The 26,410-nt window shown below is 43.3% G+C and overlaps 1 protein-coding gene across 2 annotated transcripts in view; it reads left to right on the forward strand.

The window, feature by feature from the left end:
- Nucleotides 1–26,410, forward strand: part of CSF1R (colony stimulating factor 1 receptor) — a 66,883-nt gene that overhangs the window by 33,167 nt on the left and 7,306 nt on the right. For both annotated transcript variants that reach the window (XM_060240323.1, XM_060240324.1), the window contains 12 exons: nucleotides 2,207–2,366; nucleotides 3,831–4,020; nucleotides 8,057–8,166; nucleotides 8,854–8,971; nucleotides 9,575–9,762; nucleotides 13,136–13,245; nucleotides 15,225–15,351; nucleotides 16,109–16,213; nucleotides 17,985–18,095; nucleotides 18,564–18,729; nucleotides 20,295–20,380; nucleotides 22,656–22,771. In XM_060240323.1, coding sequence (XP_060096306.1) covers nucleotides 2,207–2,366; nucleotides 3,831–4,020; nucleotides 8,057–8,166; nucleotides 8,854–8,971; nucleotides 9,575–9,762; nucleotides 13,136–13,245; nucleotides 15,225–15,351; nucleotides 16,109–16,213; nucleotides 17,985–18,095; nucleotides 18,564–18,729; nucleotides 20,295–20,380; nucleotides 22,656–22,771 — 1,587 coding nt within the window. The remainder of the gene's footprint in view (nucleotides 1–2,206; nucleotides 2,367–3,830; nucleotides 4,021–8,056; nucleotides 8,167–8,853; nucleotides 8,972–9,574; nucleotides 9,763–13,135; nucleotides 13,246–15,224; nucleotides 15,352–16,108; nucleotides 16,214–17,984; nucleotides 18,096–18,563; nucleotides 18,730–20,294; nucleotides 20,381–22,655; nucleotides 22,772–26,410) is intronic.

The following is a 26,410-nucleotide window of genomic DNA, read 5'->3' on the forward strand; positions in this document are numbered from 1 at the left end:
CCTTATTCACTGAATAGTAGGTGTAGCTGCATAACAATCCCTGGATTAGGAGAGCAGCCAGCCAGCCAGCCTCCAGGAGCTTTGCCACACCCCCTGTAGCCCTCATTAAACCCTGGAGAAGCCCAAGGCTTGCCAATCCCTAGATCCCAGCGGGAGTTCTTCCGCTTTCCCAGGCTCCTTCCTGCCCCCAGTCAGCTGGCCAGCAGGGGGGAAGCCCCACCCCCAGAGGACCATATGCCTTTGCACCTCCAGAGGCTTCAGTCTCCGATTGAAAGGCTTCCTCTTGGGATGGTATGTCTGTGTTGCTGTGAAGAAGTTGGCAGCAACTCGTGAGTAGAGAAGCCAATCCCCTGCTTCAGACTCGCCAGAAATGGGGTGGTGGGAAGGAGGGAAACGTCTGCTGAGCACTTCATTATTCCCTATGTGGAGATAGATTCTCATAGAGTATAATGGGGAATTGATCTGGAGGTTTTGGGGGCTCTGGGGGAGCTGTTTTTTGAGGTAGAGGCACCAAATTTTCAGTATAGTATCTACTGCCTCTCCCCAAAGTATCCCCCAAGTTTCAAAAGGATTGGACCAGGGGGTCCAATTCTATGAGCCCCAAAAGAAGGTGCCCCTATTCCTCATTATTTCCTATAGAAGGAAGACATTTAAAAAGGTGTGCTATCCCTTTAAATGTGATGGCCAGAACTCTCTTGGAGTTCAATTATACTTGTCACACCCTTGTTCCTGGCTCCGCCCCCAATGTTTCCTGGCTCCACCCCCAAAGTCCCCAGATATTTCTTGAATTGGACTTGGCAACCCTAAGAATCCCGCACCACCCTTTCTCCACTTATTATGTGATTTTTGGCAGTGGGTGGCTTGCTGGTCTTTTGACTGGGAGGGGGGGGTGGCCAAGAAGAGCCCCAGGTGAGCAATGCCTGCTTGGGCTGGCTGGATCTCTAGCCAGCCCAAGTAGGCCTTGCTTGCCCAGGGCTCTCCTTTCTGGCATCAGGTTGCTTTTTGCTGGGGGGCAGGGGGGTGGCGGCATATGCTAATGAGTTATGCTAATGAGCCCCACCACCTATTTTTTTCCTACAAAATGACCCCTGAACATAACCACAATAAATGCCAGCACTCTGACCATTTAATGGAGTAGCTATTTATTTTATTTATAACCCGCTCTCCCTGAAAGAGCGGGTGGCAAAAATTCATAAATATACAATACAAAACCTTCTAAAATACAACATAAGTTAAACAAAATTAATAAATACAATACAATCAGTAAAACAGTTTTTATATAGTTTAAGATGGCATAAAACTCCTATGGAAGGGCAATATAAAGCGTCTAAAGAAGGGAAGAAAGGGGGGGAAGCAGGAGGAAATGGGAAGAAGGGGGAGGCAAAACACTTGCTGTAGCCCAGGAGTGGGAAACCTTTTTTCTGCCAAGGGCCATATGGATATTTATAACATCATTTGCTGGCCATAAAAAATGATCAACTTAAAAAACAGTGCTTCGCCAAGGGAGAATGATTCAGGCCAGCAAAATTAATGCAAATAATTGTTTTTCTATTTGAAGTCATGTGGGGAGAGCCTAATCGGGCACACACACACACACACACTCGGTCCACTGCCCTAGGCAAATTCATAGCTCCAGGGCTTTTTTGTAGAAAAAGCCCAGCAGGAACGCAGTAGCATATTAGACTGCATCCCCTAATATTAGTATATTAGGCCACACCATTTGGGATAATCAAATGCAAACTGAACTGTGACAGTAACTTTTCCAGGCCCTGCAGCAATTCTGGCCGGCCAGCCAGGCCCCAGGGAGGCTGCCGCCCAGCACATCTGAGCCCTGTGATCCCTGCCGGGCCTTGGGGAGGCTGCTGCACCGTGCAGCTGGGCCCCACGATCCTCGCTGACCATCCAGGCCCCGAGGGGACTGCCACATGGCTCGCTTCAGTCCTGCAATCCCCAAGGGACACACCAAGTAACCTCAAGGGCCGTATACAGCCCTTGGGACAGAGGTTTCCCACCCCAGCTAGGTGCCCAATACTGCCCTCAACCAGTACTGTCATCAATGTGAACTTTATCCTTTGCACAGTGTAGCTACACGTTTTAGGATGGGCCTTAGAGGTGTGGGAAGAATTTAGTAAAGGTAACAATAGCCAATACAATGTTTTGTCATCCAACATGTGCCATGATCCTCCTCTGTCCTCCTTGGGTACAGGTCTATGTCAATGAAACCTATGGGGCTGGTTATAAAAAATACACTACGTCACTGAATCTGTACATTCCAAAGGTGCAATTAAGTAATACTGGGGAATATATTTGCTTTGGAAACTCTTCTGAAGGATCAAGTAATACTTCTGCCATTCTTCAAGTGGTAGGTGAGTAACTTTTAATGGATTCTCAAACAGATTATTCAAACAGATTCCACCTAATGGGGTAATCTGGGACCACTGTTCCCTCTAAATTGAGTTAGTGTGAGCTAGTTCACAGCTTTTTTAGCCTCTGGCTCACACGTTTTTGTCTTAGCTCAGGAAGGATGACCCCAGAGCAAACTAATTTATGCAGTAGCCAAATTTCTGGCTCACAATTTTAATGCCAGTAGCTCACAAAGTAGAATTTTTGCTCACAAAATGCCACAGTTTAGAGGGAACATTGTCTGGGACTTGTATTGTTTTATTAATAGTCATCATCATTCACTTAGTATGGCAAAAGTTGCAGTGTATGAAAAGAATTTCCAAGAGCTTTCTCTGTTTTTTGAAAAGGTATTTTGTCTATTCAGCACCCTAGTCTCTCAATACTGGAGAAATATAATAAAGAGCAAGAGTCTTATGCTTTTCTGGAAGTAAAATATTATAAATGAGAATAAGATCCCAGTCCCAACCCCATGATGTTGGTGCAACACCAGTGGAGCTATATTGTTTAGACAGAGAAAAGAAATGCCATAAAAAGATCCACACCAGGGAGCCATTAGCATAGCAACTTTCCTGGAATCCGTAATGGCATTGCTAACACCCATCAATCATACAGCAGCATGTCACTCACACCCCCATTCCAGCTAGATATAGAAGCAGCCAACCAAAGCATGATGATGCTGGTGTGCCTCCATGACATCACTCAGTCAGAATAGAACAAGGGAAGGAATAAAGGCAACACAACATTGCATGGAGAACCGTGACATGCCCAATAGAGGCCATGTGCCTGTCACACTCCAGGGATTATTGCAGTGGGTTTCCAGCTAGGAGTTGCCAAGAGGTGCAGTTGCCCAGCATCCTCTTACTCTTTCCCTCCACCCAATTAATGTGCAAGGGTCTCTGCTGCCAAATGGCTATTAGCTGAAATTCTAAGTGTGATTCTGTTCTGCATGATTTATTGCACTTTTTAAAAATCCTGTCCTATGTAATGCACAATGTCTTAAAACACATATTTCTCATATATATAGCAGATCTGTTGGCCCCTTTAGCTAGATACCTAATAAGACATAATTTACTCTGTGTGATCTTATATGCAAATTTCTTATAAGCACTTCAGAAGTTACCAGCTGCCTTATAATTCTTTTTAAAAAGTGACCTCTGTTGAGTCCTATAATATTTATGAACTAAGAGGCATCAAAACCTTTCAAATCCTATCAAAATTTTTCAAAATGCAAAATCCCTTGGAGAAATGACACAAATTACTTATGGATTTGGAAGGGTATACTTTGTATTCTGACTGTGATTATAAAGGCATCACATTCCACCCAGGTATAAAGATTGAAAGCTCCACTGATAACTGTTGGGCCATGATGCCCAGGAGAAAAGCTTTTGTCCTTCCCATGTGACATTTTAATTCTTTTTTCTTTTTAGAGAGAGGCTTTGTTCATTTGTCCATCCTACAGAACACAAGCCAGGAGGTGAGTTTGACTGAAAGCCTGAAACTGCACATACTCATTGATGCTTATCACAGAGTTCACAACTGGACATGGACATATACGAACCCATCAGGTGGCTCCCAAAATGCCACACTAAACAGCTGGATGAGTTCTGATCATACCAGGTAAAGAATTGTTGATCTCTTTTGTCCAAACTGTAATTTTATTTCATAAGAAATGCACAGGAAGGGAAAGCAGAATGGTGTAGCCCAACCTTGTTAGATCTCAGAAGCTCATCAGGGTTGGTACTTGGAAGGGAGACCACCAAGAAAGACTCTGCAGAGGAAGGCAAAGGCAAACCACCTCTGCTTCTCACTTGCCTTGAAAGCCTCTTGCTGGGTCACTGTAAGTCAGCTGTAACTTGATGGCATTTTACACACATACATGAGAAAAGTGCAGCCCTTGGTTGGGCAATCCAAGCACATGCCCTAAAGGGCATGAAATTCAACCAACTACAAATAATGAAAGCAAAATCTCATTTTTCCCAGCATAAACAACAACAGGTTTGTTAGAGATTCTAGGTACACACATATACACCCATATTCACAAACTGTTGTGATTGTACTGGCATTGAAATATACGACAGTTAATCCCATCATTTTGTACACTTATTTTGTAACAATAGTGAAGACTGCACTCTCCATTTCTCTAGTGCATTCCCTATGATGAATGTAATAACAGGTCACTTTCACTCCTCCACTCATCAGGATGGCCTGAGCTACACATGCAGCAGAATAACAAAGTAGAATCTGAATGCTGGCTGGTTCTTAGCTTGTATTGCTACTTTCAGATCTGCTCTGAACTGCATCCTTGTATTGTTGATTGGTTGGTTTCGGGTGTCGTCCTTGTGTGGGTTTCTTTTTCCATTCAAGTAGTGTTGAGTAGAGTTTTCCTGTGGGAGAGTGGTTAATAAATTTTAATAACCAAACCTGTTGAATGATATGCAGCCCCCACAGGTTTAGTACTTGTTTTATACTGGAAAAGATAAGGTACCTATGAGGAGACCTCATTGCCCCTTCCTCTGCATCCCCCACCATATTTCTCTAGCAGTCCTTACAGCTATCCCCCTCCTTCCTCTCTACTACCTTAATCCCTTCCCATCTCTTTCCCTGGGCAGTCTCTGTTTTTTCCCCACCTCTCTGATACACCCTTCCCTCCTCTACTTTGCTTCTTCTTTTCTTTTTTTTTGTCTTACTTGTTCCTCCCTCCTCCAATCCCATCTCATCTTATACCTTTCAGTTTATTTCCCCCTCCCCCAGTATTGGTATCAACCAAGAATTCTCAGCATAGTAGAATCCTGAGATGAATTTCATTTCTTGCTACAGGTAGGGCTTATTTTTGAATGGTTCCCCATACAAACAATTTGCTGCAACTAATGGAGTAATACAGCAGTAGGAGGTAATGGTTCCAATGCATCCCACTCCCTACTGTATTCATTTTGTACTTGCAGGGAGATGGTTTTTTTGAATTTTGTAATTTTTATTGATTTTAACTACAGAAAGAAGAGGCACAAGCATAGATACATTAAAGAGGGGAAGGGGTGGATACAAAGTGGGAAAGCAGAAACAAAGAAAAATGCAAATATATCAGTTACAATTCTACCTCCAAATGAAATACCCAGTTCTTTCTACCTGCAAGTATAAAGTTCTCCCCTTATATTTTACCATCTTTATCTTTCATTATAGATTTTTTACTGAACTATTACTTAAAATACAAGTCTAAACATTTCTTCTTCAGCACATATAAGTATAAAAAAATCAGAAAAGTCTCAACACAGAACTGACTGGCTGAGCTTAACCATTTTGAAAGCACAGACTAACTTGTTAGTTTAACAATATCATCATTAAAATGAGCATATGAAACAAATATCTTTATCCTTCTAACTTAATTCAAGAGGAAAGAAAAAAATCAGATTTAAAATATAGAACATAGGGAGAAGAAAAATAATAAGCTAAAAATAAAATAGTAGTTTATCTGTCTCTTAATATAAACAATCAGTATAAACAATTTCTCCAAACATACTAAGAGGAGATCTACCAGATTACAAAATAATTGTGCTGTCTGCCTTCTTAAAAATTGATCCAAGTTAACTATTTATTTATATAACATTCTTTGGAAAACATTTCAATCCTTAAAATCTCACTTGACCTTTTAAAATCGCATATCAGTTCTTATTAAAAATTCCATATCCAATTACCCACAGAGAGAATGACAGTTCAAAGACCCTTCTTCCTGAAAGATTTCCATGCCTTGATTTTTTGCTGCTTAACTCAACCATATTAAAAATATAGACTAGCTTGTTAGTTTAACAATATCATCATTAAAACGAGCATAAGAAACAAATATCTTTGTTAAAAGTGGATCTACCAGATTACAAGATAATTATGTTGTCTGCCTTCTTAAAAGTTAATCCAAGTTAACTATGTATTTACATAAAATTATTTTTAAAACTTTTCAGTCCTTTAGCTCTTATATCCATATTACTCTAGAAGAAACAACTTAATATAACCCAAAAATCTCAGCCTTTTAAGATCACATATCAGGTCTTATTGAGAGTTCCATATCCGATTACCCACAGAGAGACTGTTCAAAGACCCTTCTTCCTGAAAAATTTCCAATCTTGATTTTTTGGCTGAGATGCACCTTCTCTCTCCTTAATGCAGTCATCCCTCTCAGTAAAAGTAGGAAGAATTCCACGCCATTTGTTCCTCTCGAAAAAACTTCAATCAGTCTCGATTTCCAGTCCTTTTTTTTAACTGCGCCACAAGGTTCCTTTTTGGTTTTCTTTTGTTCATTTCCCAGTGGATCACTCTCCATTTCGAATTTCACAGACGTCACCAAGATCTCTTTAACACTCTCCTCTTGTAGATTTGAGATCTCGCTAGCTTTCAGCATAAAAGCTCCCGTTTGCTTTTTAATCAACTCTGTTAATGAACCAAGATCCTGCTATAGAGAAATTATGCTAAGCATTATAACTTTTTTATAAAACATTTCACTTGGTAATGCCATTTTTTCTATCAACAAACTCAGTCCATTAATCCAAGTTGAAAAGTAGCTCAGAGACCAAGTTAGTCTGCAAATCTCCTCCAGCCATGGTTTTTGATGTTACCATTTCAGTTGCCTTCAGACAACAAAGACAGATCTCTCTAGAATATATCTCGTTTTTGTTCAGACCATATTGCAGCCAAATTGTAGTCTCTTTAACACATATCCAATTACAATCCAGGTCGATTTGGGTATCTATATTCATTCTAATTCAGATTGTTGCCAATGCTCAAAGTTGTTCTTTATCTTTTCGAAGCCTCATTCACAGGAAAGTGGGGGGGGGGGAAATCCACCTCTTTCCCTTCCTTTGAACTGTCCCACTTATTGTTATGTAAAACAATCCATTAGCCGGTGGTATTGAAAGCAAACTTACTTGCCAAGTAGAATTGCCATGCTTGAGGTAGGGAAGTGATGCATCAGAAGCTTATTAAGAGAAAAGAGAGCAAGCGGTCGGGTGTTCACCTCCTACTGCTGTGATAGCGATCATGGCGGTGGAGCTTCGGGGCATACAAGAAGAACAGGAACAGCCGCCGCTATGCCCCTGGCTTCTTGCAAAAGTCCCATGCCAAAAGAAAACCCTTTCAGGGTCTCCTTGGAGATGCCGCGTCTGTGGCACCCCTCTAACAGCCTGATTCAGGGGGGCCACTGGAGAGACAGTCAGCGGACCCCCGCTGAGCTCAAGGTGACATAACCCAGAAAAAGGCAGGAAGATTTTTTAATGTAGGTACTATGATTTTTAAAATGTTCATCACCTGAATTCTGAAGGATTGCTTTTGCCATTTCTGCTGGAATAGAATTGTGATCTGGTTATTGATTGTTGTAAATTCAATGGGTAATGTAAAATTGTGAACTGGTTGTTGATAGTTGTATGCAATTACATACAGAAACATGTATTGGATTGTGATCCTTTTGCATAACTGTGTTAAGTGGAGCAGCTATTAATGACCTGCAGTATGAATTATGCCTTCATTCCCTAAGTTTTCTCTATTGCACATGTCATATTTTGTGAAACTAATGCACTTGGGTTATGAAACAAGCATGCAACATTACCCCAGGTCTGGTTGTCTCTGTAAAGACTATAGCATGTATATTTGCTTTCTATTGTGCAATGCGCAGGAATACACTCACGCTGAGCAAGTCGTGGGAAACAGTGAGTGGAATGTACACATTTTTTGCCGAGAATGGTGATGCCAATGCCTCAGTTACTTTCAACATCACTGAGAAAGGTAAGTGCTCTGTTCATTGTCATTCCACCAATATTCCACCAAAAAGAACAGAAGAAAACTAAACTGTAACCAATGAACTAAAGTGAAAAAGTTTCAGGATAAAACTTGCTGCTCTTCCGGTAGGCAAATGAGATAAGAACATAAGAACAGCCATGTTGGATCAGGCCAATGGCCCATCCAGTCCAACACTCTGTGTCACACAGTGGCCAAAAAACCCAGGTGCTATCAGGAGGTCCATCAGTGGGGCCAGGACACTAGAAGCCCTCCCACTGTTGCCCTTCCCAAGCCCCAAGAATATAGATGCTGCAGAAGAGCTACAAAAATAGTTTTACAAGAACTCTGATTAAGCAGTGTAAACATGGGTCTTGTCTCTTCCTGTGGCCACAAAATTAAGGATGCTGTAATCACTCATGGGGTCAAAGTTCAGTCCTGAACCTCACTGCCTTTTGGGGTGGGGATTAAAGTATCCCAAACAGAAATAAATATTGACTGTTCTCTTACTTGGGTAAAGGGCAGACCAGCAACAGAGCAGCTCATATCCATTCCAAAGGCCATATCAGATGAGTCATCAGCATGTTACCTTCTTTCCCAACTGTATTTCATAATGCAGTTTTTTATGTTGCTTACCAAAGAATTAAGATGGATATGGCTGTGGTACTTCATTGCTTCTCTGCATTTTCTGTGCAGTTCCACCTGAGGCCTACGTGGTGAACAATAATTCCACTAGCCTTTGGTGTGAAGCTGCTGGTTACCCAGCTCCACGTATTGAGTGGTATAAATTGCCTCACCATCACTCTGCACCCAGGTGAGTTAATACCTATGTACATTTAAAGTCAAAATCAAGTTATCAATAAAATACTCAGTAGGGGAAAATAAAGTAAGCAGCAATTTCATTTAATAGTAACTCAGCACCAGTAGTGGTAAAAAGAGTAATTAATCCATCAGCACTTTGGAAAAGCTGTGGGGACTTCCAAATTACCTTTTTTGTGGGTAAATATCATTCATTGTGTTACTGTACTGGCTCCTACCAGCTTTTTTGCTGACAGAAGCAGGGGGAAGCTTTGAGCACCAAAAAAGCTGTACTGAGGATTGTGGGACACATGTGAACAAAAGCCATATGGGACAGGAGCTGCAATGAGGAAATGGAAATGATGGTAGGATATCATCTGTTGTTTTCTATGAAGGGTTCTATCCACTCTACTCACAAACTGTGTTATTGCTGTGCATGACAAAGTAATAGGATACATGCAAATAGCACAGAAAATATAATGCAAAACCATTTTGTTGAACAGCCTCCATTCTAACATTACATTAAACTGGGGTTTAATCAACCAACCTGGTAAACTAAGGTTGATTGTAGTGTCTGGATGCAGCCATTTTACTTCTGTCATCTTTGATTTTTTAACAGATGCAGCCAAGATGGAGAGCTGATTAAGAAGGACCCAAGTCCACAGATCATTCATGCAATTCCCTTTGGAAAAGTGTCAGTGAAGAGTATCCTTTTAGTTGAGGAGACTGAAGATAACATCACGTTTTGCTGCCTTGCAATTAACAGTGAAGGAAATGATCCTAACTTCTACAAACCGCCAAGTAAAGGTGAGATAAATCAAAGCACCTCATTGGCAAAGTATTACCTTTTCAAAGACATCTTACTCAGTCTCAGTTGTAGCTGCACTTTGCTCTAAAATAACAAGCTTCCAGCATGAAGAGGGGTGCATGCGTATAAGACATTACTTAAGTAGCAGAGCCACACTGGAAGCTTGCTCATTATGTTCTGGTCAGACAACCAAGCTTGTCTCCATGATCAAGGGCACTGCAAATAATTCTGTAAATTTTCAGAAGTTACCCATGCACAGTCCTACTTGGATAGCTCCACTATTGTCATGAAGAATTTTTCCCATCCCAACAGCATTTTTCAATACTTTAAAAACATTTTTTATCTTATATTCCAATAGCGAAGCTGGAATAGCTTTAGAAACTTAAATTTGGTGACTAGAGCTGTGAAGGGATAAAACAGATCTTTCTACAAACCTGAAAAAGACCCTGGGTGTGCAGGAAAAATGTGAAATCTTAAAAAAAAAAATCACTGGGCAGCTTTTAAAATTGAAAAAATTATAAAAGGAGCATCTGTAGTTTTAAGAACAGAGTCTCTCAGTGGCTGTTGCTAGGCAACCACAGTATCCCGTGCTGGATTCTGTCATTAAAAGGCCGGGGGGGGGGGGTAGCAGGGCCCTTTCCAGACCTATTTTTGCTTTTTAAAGGAGGACATTACAGTAGGGTTGCCAAGTCCATTCCCAGAAATATCTGGGGACTTTGGGGGTGGAGCCAGGAGACTTTGGGGGTGGAGCCAGGAGACACTGGGGTGGAGCTAGGGGAGGGGGGAACGGCGCCAAGGAGCGCGGCGAGCCACCCCCCCTCGAGTGGGCGCCCCCCCCGCCGCCCACGTCCACCGCAGCCGCTCCTCCGAGACGGGCCCAGGCTGAGCCCATCCCAGAGGAGCAGCCACGGCAAAGCGCAGCGGCGCCACCCACCCCGCCCCCAGGCAAAACCAGAGAAGGGGAGGGGAGGGCAGAGGCAGGCCAGGAGTGCGGCGAGCCATGAGTCCGGGCCTTAGAAGGACCCAGACTCGCGGCCCGCCATGCTCCCGGCCAGCCCCCACCCCCACCCCGGAGCGGCGGCTTTTTCTCAGGCTGCATCCTCGCCGTGCCCCCCTGCTGGTTGGATGTGGACAGGGCTTCTCTCCCCTCCCCTCCCCTCCCCCATCCCGCGGTGGGCTCCACCTACCAGCCGGGCCAAGATGCAATGGCTCTGCTCATCAGTGCAGCGGCCTGAGAAAAAGCCGCCGCGTGCCAGCAAGAAGACAAAGACGCTCCCTACAGCTGAGCACAGAGCCCCAAGAAGGAGCAAGGCGCCGGGGCTTCGCCTCTCCGGCTGCGCTCGCAGCAGGCACCTCAAGACGGGCATGCCCCGCATCCTGGACCCGAGCCACTCCCGGCTGCCAGGGCTCCCGCGTTAGCCTGTCCCGGGGCTGCGGGAGAAGGGAGAGCCTTCGTGCTCCATTGGCAACAGCAGAGAGAGGCTTGCGCCGGCTTGGAGCACAACAGGGAGGGGAGAGGCAGGCCAGGAGCACAGCGAGCCACGAGTCCAGGCCCTAGAAGGACCCAGACTCACGGCCCGCCACGCTCCTGGCCCGCCCCCCCCCCACCCCCAGAGGCGGAGCGGGCGACGCTGCCGCCGCCCCACCCGGCCCCACCACAGCCGCTCCTCCGAGATGGGCCCAGCCTGAGCCCATCTCGGAGGAGCAGCCACGGTGAGCCTAGAAGAGGCGGCAGCTGCGCAGCGGCGCTGCCCGCCCCAAGATGGGGCAGCCGGCGCCGCCTCCCCCCTTCCCCCGCTTCCATTTTATTGAGGAGCGGGGGAAGATGGTGGAAATCCTGGGGTCCCCCGCCAGGGCGGGAGGGTTGGGAAGCCTACATTACAGCCATGCCTGGGCCTAGGGTAGCCAGCTCCAGGTTGAGAAATTCCTGGAGATTTTGTGGTAGATGAGGAGGTTAGGGTTTGGTGAAGGGAGAGGCCTTAGTTGAAAATTATTAATAATAATAATAATAATAATAATAATAGATTGGATTTATACCCCACCCTTCAGTTGGAACCTCAGAGCGGCTTATAGTCTTCCCTTCCTCTCCCCACAACAGATACCATGTGAGGTAGGTGGGGCTAAAAGAGCTTTTCAAGAACTGCTCTTGAGAGCAGCTCTGAGAGAACTGTGACTGACCCCAGGTCACCCAGCAGCTGCATGTGATGGAGTGGGGAATCAAAACTGGTTCTTCCAGATTAGAATCCTCTGCTCTTAATCACTACACCAAACAGGTTCTGCCATGGGGCAGAGAGCCAAAATACCATGAAGCCAAAATGCCATTGAATCTATACTCCAAAGCAGTCATTTTCTGTCTGGAGTTCAGTTGTAATTCTGGGATATTTCCAGTTTGCAGCTGGAGGCTGGAAATTCTAGGCCTGGAAGCAACCTTTGGATGACTTGATACCACCAAACTTGCATGACTGAACTATGTTTGGCTTCTTGCTATTCAGGAGCAGCCTCGCTATGAAAGCTAATGTGGTTTAGAGCTTCAGAGTATGGTCTGTGAGACCCAGGTTTAGATCCCCATCTTGCTGTGGAAGCTGACTGTGTGATTTTGAACCAGTCACAGTTTAAGCCTAACCAAGTATGTATGCACCTTTAAATCAGCTGAGAAGAGTTGGAGGGGGCAGGCAAGCAGGCAGAGCTGTGGCTGTGAATCCGGCCTGTGAGAAAGGCAGAGAAACCAACACAGTCCCTCTGTTTGTTTTGGATTTGCTTCAGAAGTCGTTTCTACAGTAAAATAGAGAGTAAAGAGTTAGCTAGAACCTGATTATGGGAGGGAGAAAAGCTCTACCATCTAAGTTGTTCTCCCTTTGTGTTTCTATGTTTGAAGAAGCTGGTTGAAATACAGCAGATTGTTACATTCATCAGCTCCCAGTGAGTAAATTACCTCGGTGAGATCACACAAAAGTATGGGCTTGTAAACTGTTTATTTTGGCTGCTTTTTGAGCGTGTGTGTGACCCTTTAAACAGTCATGCTTGGAACTGCTTCCAGAGCCTAACAAGGGGACTTGTGGGGGGTTGGGGTATGACAAATTCCATTTTCGTTTAGTGGAAGTGCAGCTGTCAGGGTAGGCAGAAAAAGAGGATGAGGAAATGAAGATTGTATTCAGGGGAACTACACTGTTGTATATTTATTTATTTAGAGAATGGGAAAGTCTCCTGGCTCCACCCCCAAAATCTTCTGGCTCCTCCCCCAAAGTCCTCAGATATTTCCTGAGTTGGACCTGGCAACCCTAGTATAAATCCTAAACTAACTAATAGTTGGGATCTGCTAAAATGGTGTTTCAATAATCCATACTGATCTCCTTCTTCTTGGTTTTTTGAAAGTAATCCAGATGACCCCCACAAATATCTCCAAGACATTGATTGCCAGCTTTGTGGGAACAACGATTTTTCTTCTTCTCTGTATCATCACCTTATTCTACAAATGCACAAAGGTAAGATTCATCCTGTCTGTGTAGAAAAGTAGCCAAAGAATAATTTAAGTTCAGAGACTGAAAAAAGCTCTGAAACTCTACTACTGTTAACCTTGATTTCTATAACAGTTCTCCATCCATATATGCTAGTATATCAATCCTTCTCATTCCTCTCAAATCCAACTGTTCCTGTCTCAATCCAAGTAATTCTGTTTTAATGTGATTCTTCATCTATGCATAAGTAAATCTTCATTTTTAACTGCCAACCAGGAAAAAAACCTTCAATGAGACTTAGGAAATACCAAATAAATACCGATAAGGCATTTTTTTTAGGCTTGGGAAAGCCAAATGCACACCCATAATAACAACACACTGACAGTCCCAAGACCTGACCTAAACTTGAGCTACAGCCTTCTCTGTGATAGCTCTGGCTCTATGGAATATGCTTCTAATCGAGACCTGAGCCCTGCAGGACTTCGCTCAGTTCCACAGGGCCTGAGAATAGGGTTGCCAAGTCCAATTCAAGAAATATCTGGGGACTTTGGGAGTGGAGCCAGGAGACATTAGGGGTGGAGCCAAGATCAAGGCTGTGACAAGCATAATTGAACTCCCAAGGGAGTTCTGGCCATCACATTTAAAGGGACAGCACACCTTTTCAATTCCTTCCTTCCATAGGAAATAATGAAGCATAGGGGCACCTTCTTTTGAGGCTCATAGAATTGGACCCCCTGGTCCAATCTTTTTGAAACTTAGGGGGTATTTTGGGGAGAGGCACTAGATGCTATACTGAAAATTTGGTGCCTCTGCCCCAAAGAACAGCCCCCCCAGAGCCCCAGATACACGTAGATCAATTCTCCATGATTTTCTATGGGAATAAATCTCCATAGGGAATAATAGAGTTCCCAGCAGACATTTCCCTCCCCTCCCCCCGCTTTCTGACGACCCTGAAGCAGGGGGAGGGCTTCCAAACCAGGGGATCCCCTGCCCCCACCTGGGGATTGGCAACCCTACCTGAGAAACAGGCATATGGGTGAGACCAGTGAGTTTTATCGAAATACTGCCTTTGTTTTTCCCTTCCCTTTCTCCCAGGGACATTGGAACAGTGAAATAGTTTTTACACCATCTGGTTAACTGATTCTGATGTGCATGCTTAGTTTTAATTGTTAAATTGTTTATGTCTATCTATTCATGTTGTAATCTGCTCTGAGCCCCATGTTCATGGGGGACAGTGTAACAACAACAAGTCTACTTTAGTATTCTCACTTGAATAGTGCCATTTTAGAATGAGGAGAATTTCCAGTTGAACAGTAGGCTGATTTTGTCCTGCAGAGAAATTAACAGTCAGATTCATGACTTGCAAAGGAGAGAGAGGGAGTTTAAAATGGTGTGTTGCTGCTGTCATGGCCCTGGAGAGAGTAGGATGCCAAGTGAACAGGCAGTACTGAATCCACACCTACCAGCAAAAGTATACTGTGGTACTCATAATCCCTAGCATTAATTTGTTAGCTTTTCTGCTCTCCTTGTTTTCAATGTTTTATTTAATGTCAGATTTACTAATAGGCAGTGTACATAGATGCCTAGGGGCCTTAGGAATTTCACAACCTCTAACCAGATCAGCTTTAAGGCCGCAAATAAGTTTAATTATACAATCTTAGTATCTCTTGGCTATTCTACACAAAATGCTATACAATTACTATTATCATTATTCTAAAAGTTGTGCAGCACAGGAGAAGACCCTCCTAGGGAATGGGATTTTCAACCCCAGCTTCAAAATGGCATCAGAATAACTCAGGCTAAACTGAGAAGGAAAAAAATTTGACTGAATCAAGCCAGTCCCCATATCTAATCTCTTTTTTAAAAGCCCATACACAGATTGCTAAACTGAGCCTCCTTTCTAGGAAGTAGACCATGGGCATTTTAGACTATAAGGGATGGTGATAACTGGTACTAACCTTGTAACAACAATCCATGCTTGATTTATGGAATTCTTTTCCTTTCAGAAACCAAAGTACGAAGTCCGCTGGAAGATCATTGAGTCCTCTGAAGGAAACAATTACATTTTTATTGATCCCACCCTGCTCCATTATAATGAGAAATGGGAGTTTCCCAGGAACAACTTGCAGTTTGGTGAGGGGCAATCCTAGCGGGCTTGTCTCTGATCCTGATGTATGTGATTGTTTACACTGATCATGCTCATTTCCTGATGGTCAAAACTGAAATGACACAATCTTAGAATGCCATGCCTGAGGGTAGCACTCCAGCCCAAGTCCTATATCCATCTATTTGGGGCTTTTGGCACACAATTTATTCTTGTTGAAACACTTGGAATTTTGTAAAATTAACAAAAAATAAAAACACTTACTTTCCCCTTAACTGGCAGCAGAAGATAAATACAACAGAAAGTACAACCATGTTTTATAGGGATAGAAAGGGCTAGCAGCAATGGAAAAATAATATGAAACCCTGAAAGAAGCTCTTCTTGTTGGGCTTTTCTGCATTCTGATTTTACTTGCTGTAAATTCTTGTTTCTTAGGGAGGGCGAAGGAGGGGGAGAGGGTCTGTTCAACATGTATTTTGCTCCCTCTAGTGGTCGACTTGATATCACATCAACTTATTGAATCGACCACTACAGGGAACAAAATATATGCAGAACAGAGTAAAAAATCCAAAGAAACAGGAGCATCAGTGAGTATAATAAGAATGTGAAAAAGCCCATTCTCTGGGTACCTAATCCAGATTTATTGTGATTAATGATACTTCTACCCATTAACTTTCAGCCATGTGTCTACACATACACATCCCTGCATGCACACTCCCTCCACTGAAGTCAAAAGTTACTTTCCTAATATTGTTGTGGTTCTAAACATCAGATTTACTTACACAGGGAAGACGCTTGGAGCCGGAGCTTTTGGAGAGGTGGTTGAAGCCACTGCATTTGGGCTCGGGAAAGAAGATTCAGTCCTGAAGGTGGCTGTGAAAATGCTGAAATGTGAGTGCAAGGTAGCAAAACTGCTATTATAAAGAGTACATATATTTAAAGAATAATCCCTATAAGTAAACAGGTCCTGTACTATTTCCAAAGGCAGTTTATGCCATCCAAGCATACGATTTCACAAAGTAGCTTATCTTTCAGGCGTCACAGACTTCATTCAGGCCAAGTTCCACTTGAACAGCAGATGCACTTCTAAAAGGCTTTTAGGTGCATTATAAACCCAACAATCCTCCGTTCAATAGAAAGTGCCAGAATGAATCTGACCAAATACCCCTTTCTACATCTTCCCCTACCAAACCTAATTTGGGGAGGGACGGTGGCTCAGTGGTAGAGCATCTGCTTGGGAAGCAGAAGGTCCCAGGTTCAATCCCTGGCATCTCCAAAAAAGGGTCCAGGCAAATAGGTGTGAAAAACCTCAGCTTGAGACCCTGGAGAGCCGCTGCCAGTCTGAGAAGACAATACTGACTTTGATGGACCAAGGGTCTGATTCAGTATAAGGCAGCTTCATATGTTCATAATTTTTATGGACTAAATATTTCTGCTTCTCAGAATAGCAAGTAAGTGCATCCATAATGCCAGTTATCTGGATCATGACCAGACTTTATAAAATATAAACTATATCAAATTTCTATTGTTCTGTAATTTTTGTCCTTCATATCTGCCTGTATTGTAGAATTTTCTTAATGTGTGTAGACAGCTTCATTAGCCTTTCAGGATACTTTTGTCCCCTATTGCAGCTGACTCTGATTTGCAATCCACCTTGCTTCCACAATTGCATATGACCTGTTCATACCTCTTCTTCATACACATACTCCTAGCCCAGAGGCACTTCATGTATTTCATGGTGGCAAACCTGTCTTTGCCATAGTGAGCACAACTTAGAACTGTAATGTCTGAAAAAGCGCATAACCCTAGTGCTTGGTATTCAGGCCTGCTTATTAAAACCAACCCCAACATTGGATCAAGAGGGAAATGGGGTATCTCTCTCTCTCTCTCTCTCGGCTTGACTTCGCGAACGAAGATTTAAGAAAAGTGCACGTCTGCTGCAGGCTCGCTGGTGGCTGACAAGACCAATGCGGGACAGGCAGGTCCGGCCACAGTGGCTGCAGGGAAAAGTCTGATTTGGGGTTGGTGCTGTAGCAGTGCGATTCTTCCTCAATCTCCTTTTGTCCTCAAGACCAGCTATGCGTGCGTTCTCAAAAGAAGAGACAGCCTGGTGGATGGTGTGCCTCCATGCTTTGCGATCTGAGGCTAGGTCAGACCACTGGTGATGGTTAATGCAACAGGTACCAAGGGATTTCTTCAAGGAGTCCTTGTACCTCTTCTTTGGTGCCCCTCTATTTCGATGCCCGGTGGAAAGTTCGCCATTCAGGGCAATCTTGGGAAGGCGGTGGTTTTCCATCCTGGAGATATGCCCTGCCCAGCGCAGCTGCGTCTTCAACAGCAATGCCTCGATGCTTGTAACCTCCGCCCGCTTGAGGACTTCAGTGTTGCTCACAAAGTCACTCCAGTGGATGTTGAGGATGGTGCGAAGGCAGCGCTGATGAAAGCGCTCAAGGAGTCGCAGGTGATGACGGTATAAAACCCACGATTCGGAGCCGTAGATGCAAGAATTAATGGACACGGAATCTATTGATATATTTTTAAGAACAGAGCTTATTGAATTTCTATCATTCTTTCCTTCTACCTCTCCAGTCTTTTCCTTTTCTTTCCTTCACCCTGTCTCTATGTTAGATTTTAGATATACCATTCTTCTTTCTGATTCCAGCAACAGCACATGCTGATGAGCAGGAAGCCCTCATGTCAGAGCTGAAGATCATGAGCCATTTGGGGCACCATGAGAATATCGTCAACCTGCTGGGTGCATGTACCCATGGAGGTAACAAGCCGTCATGCTGCCACTACATCCCTGTTGCCCCCATTCAGACTCTTCTGAACTTTTCATTTCTACTTAACCACAGTGAAATAAGTAACCTCTCCTTCTGCCATAACTCTGATCATAACAATAGCCTACTTATACTGCTTTGGATTTTAAAATGGGGAGGGGGGGTAGGGAAGTAAGGTGAAGTTGGCAGATTTAGTTTGATCCCATGCAATTCTGTGCCACAAAACTCTTTGCATTGTTGGAGCCCACAAATCATTCTTGTCTAACCAGCTATCATCATTTTGCTGATAGGAACAAATCAGAATGACTCATGAGATGCGTATTGGAGAAAAACATTGCCAGCAATTTCTAATGGGTCAGAATGTACATACACATAAAGGGCTACATCTGAACACTTAAAAAGCATAAAGAGAATGCATTAAAACCATTCTCTGGCAATGTTTTCTGTATGCTTCTTTCTAGGTCCCATCTTTGTCATCACTGAGTATTGTCCACATGGGGACTTGCTCAATTTCCTGCGAAAAGTAGCTGAGAATCTCATAATCCAGGATTTGACCGTGGACTCCTCTTTTGATAGCACGGTGGCTGACTATAAGAATATGTACCTTGGGAAGAAATATGTCCGAAGGTAAGAATTGAAGCCATGTGTCACCAAGGGTAAAGTTCAATGAGATAGAGAGACTTCATTCACTTCATATGTTTAGGAATCACATATAATTTGTCACAAAAAAATAAAAATAAGTTCCTCTTCAGTCTGAGCAATCAACAGATCACTCAGTCTACTGTGTTACATTTTGCTATTATGTTTTACAGTATTTCACTTCAGCATCTCACCCTTAATAAACTGGGACTGAATCCCAGCTATACTAATTGCACCACTTTCGTCGGCAATAATTTATGAATGTAAATAACGGAAAGCAGTTTCAAACAGTAAATGCCTGTCTTTGTGGATTTGAAATAAATGTGCCTGCAAATCCCTTCCAAAGAAATATATATAAGGGACAGAAAAACATACAGTGGCAGATCTCTTCACAGCCAGATGCACAGAGGCAAAATCTTACATAACAGGTTGTTATATCAGGCTGTTTTTTTGCCAGAGACAGCAAAAAAGAAAAGGCAATTTTAAGTAAGAGTTCGCTGTCAAACTCCTGATGTCTGCCTGCCTCACCTGTCCATGAAAAATATTGGATGCCTACAAGCTTATCTGAGGCACATGATGTGCTTAGTATATAGGGTTGCCAGATACCTCTTTGTAACTGATGGGGGGACTTACCAGGAGAAAGAGAAAAGCCCAGGCCACATTGCTGGTATCACACAGGATGTGATGTCATCACGCTGCACTGTTGCTGCAACACTCAGGTGTTTGGGCAAAAACTCTATGGTAAAATGGCTTCTTCCTTAGAGCTTTTGCCCAAATAGCTGAGCTTTGCCTGGACATCACTGGCATGATTGACATCACTTCCTGTGTGACACTGGAGATGTGGCCTCTTTCTCCTGTTAAGCCCTCCTGTTGGCCAGGTGATCAGCAGCTGGGGCAGGTCCTGGTGGTGGGGGACCTCCACTTCCACCAGGGATCTGGCAACCCTGTTCTGGAATGCATTCAAACAATAGAGTGTTTGCCAAGAATGGGGTCCAGCAGAGACTGTGAGCTATACTATGCACTTCGAAGACCAGCCAGCACAGCTCTAGAACATATGAACATATGCAGCTGCCTTATACTGAATCAGACCCTTGGTCCATCAAAGTCAGTATTGTCTTCTCAGACTGGCAGCAGCTCTCCAGGGTCTCAAGCTGAGGATTTTCACACCTACTTGCCTGGACCCTTTTTGGAGATGCCAGGGATTGAACCTGGGACCTTCTGCTTACCAAATTCCCTCCCCAATTTGGTACACCATAATAGATGTGATTTTAAATGTCATATCCTTGGCCATTAATTTGGCTTTAAAAAACCCAGTTACACACTTAGACATTGCACACTCATTGAAACAATTGGAAAGAGGAGAAGAATGATCTGCATTGCAAGAAACTGTAGTATGATTGACTCTGGTCAAGTATCCTCTGAGTTGCATAAATCAAATACTGCTTTGATTTTCTTTTCTTTTTTTTTTGAAGTATTTTTGCTGTATGGCTTAAAGGCCATAGATACTACATTGTTGTTAACTTTTGCTCTCTGGTTGTTTTTCTTTCATTCAGTGATAGTGGATTTGGAAGTCAATGTATAGGAGACAACTATCTGGAAATGAGACCTGTGGCAACATCAGTCTCCATGCCAGCAAAAGGTAAATAGTCAAAGGAGGAGGATGCATGCTTTGCACCATTGGTGCTTAATATTCAAAAGGTGGTAGCATAACTTTTAAACTCTGTGGGCTGGGGGAAAGTTGATAGGAGCTGGGGAACTGCCATTTCAGACTGACTGAAAGGGATGATGCAGTAAATTCTGAGTGGAAATGAGCTAGCAATTGAGCATGAGAGCAGAGAATAAATGATGGACATTTGAGAAGGGCCAAGGGAGTTAAAATGACGTGTAGGCTACAAAGCCAAGATGTAGGGAGCTGAGATGTTTCATGTTAAAAGGCTACTTAAATATAGTAGCATTTCAGAAACCCGGTGGAAGGAAGAAAATCAAATGGGATGTGGTTATTTCTGGATGATAGGGCAGGGAAAGGCATGTTGTGGGTGGTGTTGCTCTGCTATCATAGAGGCTATCGAGTCAAATGTAGTAGAAATCATAAGGGGAATATATCCCCTTGAACCACTGTGAGTTACCATAACCTAAGGGTAACTTAGAAGGGGGGGGGGGGTACTGTCACTTGCCTGATGGAAGCAATGAACAAGAGTGGCAGGAGAATTTCCAAGATGAGCACAAGCTATATGGTGTTGCACTAGTGTGTAACATCATTTCATTGTGAAACCAGAAGCGAAATCATCACATCTTTGTGACACTCTAGGATTCACTCAAACCTCTTTAAACCATAGAGTTTTGTGTGAATCCTAGATTGATGCACTGTTGTAGTGATAGTTTCATTCAGTGATAGTGTATTTGGAAGTCAGTGTATAGGAGACAACTGTCTGAAAATGAGACCTGTGGCAACACCAGTCTCCATACCAGCAAAAGATAAATAGTCAAAGGAGGAGGATGCATGCTTTGCACCATTGGTGCTTAATATTCAAAAGGTGGTAGCATAACTTTTAAACTCCTTGGGCTTCCAGTGCAAAACTGGAAGTGGTGTCATGCATTGGTGCAATGCCAAATTGCCTCCTCATTCTTCTCCCATCATCTTATCTCACAGCAATGGATGAAAGGGGGCACAGGCTGGGTGGTCTTGCTAGAGTGCTGTAGTGTGAGAGCTGCCCCTCCCCACCTGGTGATCTTAAGACAGAGAAAGAAGTGAGGGAGATGACTAAAGTAAACAAAGATTGTACTGTTTACTGTAATACCACAAAAATTGGTCACTGCTTTGCCCGTGGTTGTTGTTGAAATAATGCACTCCTGTGGAAGAGCAACATTGGATCCAACTTGCAAGACTGGGACACACAGGACATTCAGGAGCGGACAAGAAAAGAAAGATTATTTCCTTTTCTGTGAACAGGTTTCATGATACCCTTGTGGTGTCAAATTCAAGTGTTTTAACCAAAATTCCATATTAATGTCCATTATGCTGGACTTTGTTTACTATTGTGTGCTGATTAGGGATGGGCATGAACCGGTCCACAAATCTAAATCTGTGACAAAAATTGCCTTGTTCATGCAGTCTTGCCTGTTACAAACCTCTCATGACCCTCCACATGGTTTTTGGAGGTTTGGGTGCTGTATGTTGGCAGTATTCATGGCAGACAAGCTGGCGCAGATCAATTATGATTGTTTAGGCAACAGGAGATGGACTTCTGCAGCCCTGGAAACACCAATAGCAGCCCTCCAAAGCTCAACAGGCAGTGCTGGCTTCCAATAAGAGAGCTCCCATTCTGCTCTATGGGAGCAGAACGATATGCAGTAGCTCACATACAGCCAGTTTTTCCTGTTTGCAGCAAGTATGCTGCATGGCAGTTAGAGGCAGAGAGGGAAGGGAATTGGAAGTCATTCTTCAGTGTGAACAATAGGATCAAGGGTGCTTACTCAGGATTCTCAGGCACCTATCCTTCTGCTCATGCCGAGCAGAGGGGCTTAGCTTCATTGGTGCCTCGAGCCTGCAGGGGGTCCTTTTGACACACTACTGAACCTGTGGCTGTGATTTCCCCAAACAGCACTTTCCTGGGGTACCTGTTTTGGAGAGCTGTAACTCAGCCCCCCCCCCCCCCCCCAGTCTAATCCTCACCAAACTTGGAGGGCAGGTAGAGGAGAGTCAGCTGGAGACAAGATGTGAGTTTGGCATATCTAACCCTAGGGGAAGACTGTTCTACCACATCACTAACCTCACAAAATGAACCAGTTCAGTAAAATGGAAGGTTCATGTGGCCCAAGAAACCTGGTTCGTACCCACCCTAGTGCTGAGGTTCAATATTATCCTGCTGGGGAGATGCCTTCTGTTGCTCACCATGAATTTTTCTCCAATCAAGGACACAGCTCAGATTCAGAAGAGGAAAAGGAGAACAAACCAGTTCTTGGCCTGCGTGAATTGCTACGGTTCTCCAGCCAGGTGGCTCAGGGAATGTCTTTTCTTGCTTCAAAAAATGTATGTCATCCTCCAAATAACTTCTTATTAGCAAAATGATTGACATTAGGAGCAGAGAGGCAAAGGGAGATATTCTACAAGACTTGAAAAAGAAACAGAGTGTGCGTGTGAGACATGCCGCCTCATAGTGTTGCCAATTCCAGGTTGGGAAATTCCTGGAGACTTGGGGATATAGCCTGTGGGGGAGCTTGATTTCTGTAGTCTGGAGATTCAAGGAGCTCTTCAAACCTCACTTGGAGGTTGGCAACCCTACTTCATACAAAAGAGAAGGCTAGACTAAAGCTCTGTGTCCTAGAATCTAGTATTCTGTATGGAAGATTTCTCCCCCCCCCCTTATAATTACTACACCCAGCTCTGTGAAAGGTATGACATTTGTATAAAAACTAAACCTGAATACTTCAGTTTGTTAACAGGAAACTGTAATAGATCGAAGAGTATTTGCAGAGATAACTGTTTTATAAACAGCTAATTTCATATCATCTTAAATTTTTGCCAGCATGTTGATTTTTTTTATTTTTCTAGAGTGAGCTAAAATTGTCTGGGAGCTAGTTCTTCCTTTTGACAAGTGAATGCCACTGAGGAGGTTGGCTGTCTTAATTATTGAGGATGAGCCTCTCACCTAATGCAGCTAACAGAGGGTTGGGATCAGCATTTAACAGAAGCATATAATGATGATCACTCTCCCCTGCCTTTGGAAAACAATACCCTTCAGCTAGTGGAAGACACTGAGAAACAGTTTGAAGCTAATTTGGACTTCAACAGGTTTTAGTTTGGATGAAGCAGCTCCTTAGGATTATACGGCAAGACTGGCAGCTGAACTCTCTTCTTTCGGGTGATATAAAGACACTATGCGAAAGAAACAAAAACCTATTCTATTCTCCCTTGACTTTCTACTGTTCAGAGAAGCGGAAGCACATAACGTATGATTGAGAAACACTTTGAAGTAACATCTTTAAATGAAATGTTAGAATAAGCTGTTTAATGTTGCTCATTAAATATGTATTATCTTATTTTGAAAAATCCTGTGAGTTGCCAGAGGAACTGATCTCTGAAGTAGTCTGGACTGGAGATCAGCTATAATTCTGAGAAAACTTCAGGCTACAGCTTGAGGTTGGCAAGCCTAGTCCTGCACACTCAGAAATAGACTTTCCTATGGTTAGACATGGGCAAAGGGAAACAGGAAAGATCTGCAGTCTCTGTGAAGATAGATCCAGGTGAGCAGCCATGTTGGTCTGAAGCAGTAGAACAAATTTTGAGTCCAGTTGCACCTTTAAGACCAACAAAGTTTTATTCACAGTGTGAGCTTTCATGCTTACACATCTGTCTCGTGACATATTTATTGCTTTGCTGTTTCCACAAGTTAAATCAAAACAGATGGTGACCTAATGAATTTAGCTTGCTATTGCTGTTTTACCTTTGCATATGTCAGAACATCTTCATTAAGTTGTATGCTAATATGCTGTTGACATATGCAGAGGCATCTGTCTATATATATATATGAACTATTAACCTTCATTCCAGTGTGTCTGAGGAAGTGTGTACACACATGAAAGCTCGCACCTTGAATAAAACTTTGTTGGTCTTAAAGGTGCCACTGGACTCAAAATTTGTTCTGCAGTCTCTATTTTAGACTGAGAACTTGAACTTCAAAAAGTAAAAGACACTGATGGATAGAATTCTTGTAGATTATTCCACTTCCTTAAATCTATGACATAAATAATCAGGATTTTTGTGTGTGCGTGTGAATATTGCTCTTCAGCTAGTATCTTCCACCATAAGCTGCAGAATTTTCACATCTTGTTATGCCTGAATTGTATCTGTTCAATGGGTTAACCTCAACGTGTTCTAAAGCTGTAGCTTGCCTTTTTCTTCCTTTCAGGAAGAAGGAACTGAAACTTACCGTTGGGGGTTCTGTGTCCCTACCATGTTATAATTGGCAATAGCAGCCTCTCTGGCTCGTGACAATTTGCACAGAGGTTAATACCCTCTTGCAGTGGCTTAGTCACCAAGGGAACCTGAGAGCAGAGATTCAGACCACCACAACACCACAGTTGTGGTGTTTACATTAACACTGTTCTTTTAATCTGAACCAGTCTTTTAGACTGCCCTAGGCCATGACTGCTCTGCTCAGAGAAAGAACCTGACTTATTATACTGTGCAGTTTGGTGTAATGGTTAAGTGTGCGGACTCTTATCTAGGAGAACCGGATTTGATTCCCCACTCCTCCACTTGCACCTGCTAGCATGGCCTTGGGTCAGCCATAGCTCTGGCAGAGGTTGTCCTTGAAAGGGCAGCTGCTGTGAGAGCCCTCTCCAGCCCCACCCACCTCACAGGGTGTCTGTTGTGGGGGAGGAAGGTAAAGGAGATTGTGAGCCACTCTGAGACTCTTCGGAGTGGAGGGTGGGATAGAAATCCAATATCATCTTCTTCTTCTCCCTGTTTAAAATTATGCTGCCTCCTTATTTAGCATTAAGAACACAACAATCATCTACATTTTTTGAAGTTTGCATATTGATAAGATTTTATCAGTTATGCAGTTAGACAAGAGATATTATATGCAGCATTCTGAAATTTGGGAAGATTTAGCAAACATGAATGAACAGTGTCATTGGAAACCTCAGCATTATATGGAAGGGGGAAAATGAACTACCATTAACATGCAAATATCGAGTAACCTCATTGGGCCACACAATAGAAAGCTGTTTGCCAAGCAAGATAAAAATAAGCTGTAACTGTCATGGCTGATTCATGGCCATTTCTATATGTGGTGAATTGGTGACATTTGTGTAGTATGGGTTATGTTTTGTTTGGCGGGGGGGGGCGGTTCAGCACAGTAAAAGGAGTAGCCTCCTGTGTGTCCAAATGTACATCAAATGTGATTTTCAAACTACCATTTTCCATTGTACCTTTCTGAAGTATGCCTGTGAAATTATGATAGCTAGAAGACTACTTTAGCCCAGAATTCATCAGAATGAAATCCCACAAAGCACCACTGAAGGGTGAACAGAAAGCCAAAAGAAACACTCTAAATCAGTAATCCCCAATGTAGCACCTGCTGATGTATTTTCTGGTGCTCACTCGCTTCTTCAAAGTTTTTCTTCCCTAAAGTAAAGGGATTGGCATTCTTCATTGGAGTGAAAGGTGCTTAAGAAGAACCCAGCAACAATCACCTTCGGGTCTGCAGGGAGTAGTACCATTCAGTAGCAGCTGCTTCCATCATAGGAAGACAATTGGCTTAGAACCTCCCAACAATTTTGTGATTGCTCCTCATAGGAGCCATTTTGTGATGGATCAGCCCACCTCCCAAGACATCTGTCGTATAGTTTCAACCATTAGCTTTCCTCAGAATTCTAAAAGAGGTCACAGGCTGTTCAAATCTGGGTGCCCCTGCTCTAGATTATAGTCTTACCACCCACAGCCCATGTTGGTAATGAACCCATGCTATAGTTAACATGACCAACTGACACACATGGAAATTGAACAAAACTTGGGATTTGGCTATATTTTTAGTAAGTTCTGGCAGTGTTCTGGCAAAGCGGTCACACAATCACTTATCTATGCTGAACAACAGAGAAGTGGATGCATGGGTCAGCCCTTATTTATCCAGCCCAGGTCTCCTGCTTTGGCGGGATACCTCTC

This window comes from Heteronotia binoei, chromosome 5 (genome assembly GCF_032191835.1).
Source record: "Heteronotia binoei isolate CCM8104 ecotype False Entrance Well chromosome 5, APGP_CSIRO_Hbin_v1, whole genome shotgun sequence".
Taxonomy (NCBI): Eukaryota; Metazoa; Chordata; class Lepidosauria; order Squamata; family Gekkonidae; genus Heteronotia; species Heteronotia binoei.